The sequence below is a fragment of the Salvelinus sp. IW2-2015 genome, unplaced genomic scaffold (genome assembly GCF_002910315.2).
Source record: "Salvelinus sp. IW2-2015 unplaced genomic scaffold, ASM291031v2 Un_scaffold648, whole genome shotgun sequence".
Classification (NCBI taxonomy): domain Eukaryota; kingdom Metazoa; phylum Chordata; class Actinopteri; order Salmoniformes; family Salmonidae; genus Salvelinus; species Salvelinus sp. IW2-2015.
The window spans coordinates 483989-488679 of NW_019942588.1; the positions used below are offsets into that span (position 1 = coordinate 483989).

At 44.4% G+C, this 4691-nt stretch overlaps 1 protein-coding gene across 1 annotated transcript in view; it reads right to left on the bottom strand.

The window, feature by feature from the left end:
* LOC112068674 (serine/threonine-protein phosphatase PP1-beta catalytic subunit) overlaps positions 1-3925 on the bottom strand; it is a 20924-nt gene extending 16999 nt beyond the window's left edge. Inside the window, exon 1 of the mRNA XM_024135876.2 lies at positions 3825-3925. Within this exon, the coding sequence (XP_023991644.1) occupies positions 3825-3876 (52 nt within the window). The 5' untranslated portion in view covers positions 3877-3925. The remainder of the gene's footprint in view (positions 1-3824) is intronic.
* Between the last annotated feature and the right edge of the window lie 766 nt (positions 3926-4691).

The window sequence follows — 4691 nt, forward strand, 5'->3', positions numbered from 1 at the left end:
GGGCCCTGACCGGCCTGCACAGGGCCCTGACCGGCCTGCACAGGGCCCTGACCGGCCTGCACAGGGCCCTGACCGGCCTGCACAGGGCCCTGACCTCAACCCAATCAAACACCTTTGGGAGGAATTGAGACGCCAACAGCAAGTCAGGCCTAATTGCCCAACATCAGTGCCCGACCTCACTAATGCTCTTGTGGCTGAATGGAAGCAAGTACCCACAGTAATGTTCCAACATTAGTGGAAAGCCTGTTATAGCAGCAAAGGTGGGGACAAACTCCATATTAAATGTCCATGATTTTGGAATGAGATGTTCCACAAGCAGGTCCCCACATACTTTAGGCCATGTAGAGTAGATCGGAATAGGGCTTGCAGGCCAGAAGATGCTAAAGCATGAGGTAGGGCTGACAGTGAGAACTTCTGAAGAGAAGAATCAACAACCTCTACATAATAAAAACAGTTAATTTTTTTTACCTTTATTTAACAAAGTAGGCTAGTTGAGAACAAGTTCTCATTTACCACTGTGACCTGGCCAAGATAAAGCAAAGCAGTGCGACACAAACACAGAGTTACACATGGAATAAACAAACATACAATCAATAATACAATAGAACAAGTCTATATCCAGTGTGTGCAAATGAGGATGGATAAGGGAATAAATAGGCCATAGTGGCAAAATAATTGCAATATAGCAATTAAACACTGGAGTGATAGATGTGCAGAAGATGTGTGCAAGTAGAGATACTGGGGTGCAAAGGAGCAAAATAAATAAAATAAATACAGTATGGGGGATGAGGTAGTTGGATGGGCTATTTACAGATGGGCTATGTACAGGTGCAGTGATCTGTGAGCTGCTCTGACAGCTGGTGCTTAAAGTTAGTGAGGGAGATATGAGTCTCCAGCTTCAGTGATTTTTGCAGTTCGTTCCAGTCATTGGCAGCAGAGAACTGGAAGGAAAGGCGGCCGGAGGAGGAGTTGGCTTTGGGGGTGACCAGTGAAATATACCTGCTGGAGCGCGTGATATGGGTGGGTGCTGCTATATGGTGACCAGTGAGCTGAGAAGTCAAAGACTTATAGATGACCTGGAGCCAGTGGGTTTGGCGACGAATATGAAACGAGGGCCAGCCAACGAGAGCATACAGGTCGCAGTGGTGGGTAGTATATGGGGCTTTGGTGACTAAACAGATGGCACTGTGATAGATTGCATCCAATTTGCTGAGTGTTGGAGGCTATTCTGTAAATGACATCGCCGAATTAATGTATTGGAAAGATAGTCAGTTTTACGAGGGTATGTTTGGCAGCATGAGTGAAGGATGCTTTGTTGCGAAATAGGAAGCCGATTCTAATTTTTGATTGGAAATGCTTAATTTAATGCGAGTCTGGAAGGAGAGTTTACAGTCTAACCAGACACCTAGGTATTTGTAGTTGTCCACATATTCCAAGTCAGAACCGTCCAGAGTAGTGACGCTGGACAGGCAGGCAGGTGCGGGCAGCGATCGGTTGAAGAGCATGCATTTAGTTTTACTTGCATTTAAGAGCAGTTGGAGGCCACAGAAGGAGAGTTGTATGGCATTGAATCTCATCTGGAGGTTGGTTAACACAGTGTCCAAAGAAGGGCCAGAAGTATACAGAATGGTATCGTCTGCGTAGAGGTGGATCAGAGAATCACCAGCAGCATCATTGATGTATACAGAGAAAAGAGTCGGCCCGAGAATTGAACCCTGTGGCACCCCCATAGAGACTGACAGAGATCCGGACAACAGGCCCTCCGATTTGACACACTAAACTCTGTCTGAGAAGTAGTTGGTGAATCAGTCATTTGAGAAACCAAGGCTGTTGARTCTGCCGATAAGAACGTGGTGATTGACAGYCGAAAACCTTGGCCAGGTCGATGAATACAGCTGCACAGTATTGTCTCTTATTGATGGCRGTTATGATATTGTTTAGGACCTTGGGCGTGGCTGAGGTGCACCCATGACCAGCTCGGATAGCAGATTGCACAGCGGAGAAGAGACGGTGGAATTCTAAATGGTCGGTGATGTGTTTAACTTGGCTTTCGAAGACCTTAGAAAGGCAGGGTAGGATAGATAGGTCTGTAGCAGTTTGGCTCTAGAGTGTCTCCCCCTTTGAAAAGGTGGATGACCGCRGTAGCTTTCTAATCTTTGGGGATCTCGGACGATACGAAAGAGATGTTGAACAGGCTAGTAATAGGCGTTGCAACAATTTCTGAGGATAATTTTAGAAAGAGAGGGTCCAGATGGTCTAGCCCGGCTGATTTGTAGGGGTCCAGATTTGAGCTCTTTCAAAACATCAGCTATCTGGATTTGGGTGAAGGAGAAATGGGGGAGGCTTGGGCGAGTTGCTGTGGGGGGTGCAGGGCATTTKACCGGGGTAGGTGTAGCCAGGTGGAAAGCATGGCCAGCTGTAGAAAAATGCTTATTGAAATGATCAATTATAGTGGATTTATCAGTGGTGACAGTGTTTCCTAGCCTCAGTGCAGTGGGGAGCTGGGAGGAGGTGCTCTTATTCTCCATGGACTTTACAGTGTCGCAGAACGTTTTGGAGTTTGTGCTACAGGATGCAAATTTGTGAGTTGCTTTGTGAGGTTTTAAAGGTCACAGTTAGCCATTGTTATGTAAATACCAGCTAAACAGTACCAGTGRCCTTGCTTTGGCCCCAAGTAAGAGCAAGGTCCACAGGAACCATGGGTTCCGGCCCATGTAGATGGAAACAGAAAAGTCTGAGCCTTTTGGGTTAAACACCAGGGTAAATCCTGAATTGAAATGCGCCATAATKTCATTGTCACACCCCATCATTCACTCCTTAACATCACCTTGATTGTTTCGAAATGTATTCATTATGAGAAAAGAAACCAAAACTATATAGAATGTTTGGGAAATTACCATCTTGAGAATTTTCCATAGGTGATTTCTGCCCAGAAATAAAACGCTCGGGTACATATCCAACATTGAGAGCGGTTACTGTAGAGTCAGACTACTGATGCGAAACTGAATAGCCACCAAGAGGGCAGTTAAAATGAATGTTAGGGCTGTTTGAGTTGACGGACACTAGKTTTTTTTTGTGTACTTGCTATACATACGACTACAGACATTCTTAGCTACTTCACCAACAACCGAATAGCCCCTAGACGTGTATTGAAAACCAATGTTAATGTAACGTTATTAGTTAGCTTGCAGTCAACACGGACAGGGGGGTGTGTTACCGCTGGCAAACCAAGCTGTCCGCTCGCAAAATCCCCTCTCATCAAGGTGTAAAAACTCACATTAACTCGCTAACAGTCGGTAGCTAGCCACTAAAATGTATACAAAAAAACAGCATCATCACTGTTCTGTGCTAGGCAAAAAAATATAACTAACTAACTTTAGATAATTGTCAACATCTATTTAACTAGTTAGCTAACTTAGTTGGCTAGCTAGTTTGGTAAGCTAGTTAACGTTGTCARTGGCTTGCATGACAGCGCAACACAAATCAAACATATCATTTTGAAAATAAATGTGTTTTCTCTTCGACATGTCTAGTCAGCTAGCTAGGTTGGCTAAATAGCTAGTTGCTGTTAAAATTGTAGCTAGCTCAGCCTAGATAGGGTAGCTAGCTAATGCTAGCCACTGACACTGTACTTTGTTGAACCACCTTCCTCTGACGGGCTAACGTTAGCTAGCTATCTCGCAAACTCAACTGGCCAATGCCAAATATAAGGGTACATTCGTTTTTTGCCACCTGAAAATAAAATGACATCATGTTATACGTGTAAGTACTGTCTCCAGCATATAACCGCAGGGTTAATTGCCAAATAACATGATATATCATACCTTCAAGCAATCGGGAGATGATGCTGTCAACGTTGAGCTCGCTTTCCGCCATTTTCTTCAAAAAACTGAAAACCACTACGCAGAGAGAACTATCTCGTACTCACCACCCGGGGGCGTGGTTTACTACTGTACAGTACAAACTATTTMTTTTGTTTTTATTTCACCTTTATTTAACCAGGTAGGCCAGTTGAGAACAAGTTCTCATTTACAACTGCGACCTGGCCAAGATAGAGCAAAGCAATGCGACACAAACAACACAGAGCTACACATGGGATAAACAAACAGACAGTCAATAACACAATAGAAAAGTATATATACAGTGTGTGCAAATGTAGAAAGATTAGGGAGGTAAGGCAAACAAAAAAAGGCCATAGTGGCAAAATAACTACAATTTAGCAATTAAACACTGGAGTGATAGCTGTGCAGAAGATGTATGTGCAAGTAGAGACATTGGGTGAAGGAGAAATGGGGGAGGCTTGGGCAAGTTGCTGTGGGGGGTGCAGAGCTGTTGACTGGGGTAGGGGTAGCCAGGTGGAAAGCATGGCCAGCCGTAGAAAAATGCTTATTGAAATTCTCAATTATCACAGATTTATCTGTGGTGACAGTGTTTCCTAGCCTCAGTGCAGTGGGCAGCTGGGAGGAGGTGCTCTTATTCTTCATGGACTTTACAGTGTCCCAGAACTGTTGGAGTTTGTGCTACAGGATGCAAATTTTKGTTTGAAAAAGCTAGCCTTTGCTTTCCTAACTGCCCGTGTATATTGGTTMCTAACTTCCCTGAAAAGTTGCATATCGCAGGGGCTATTCATGCTAATGCAGTACGCCACGGCTACACTGTTTATTTAGGTTCAGTCAGGGGTTCTGTCTTTT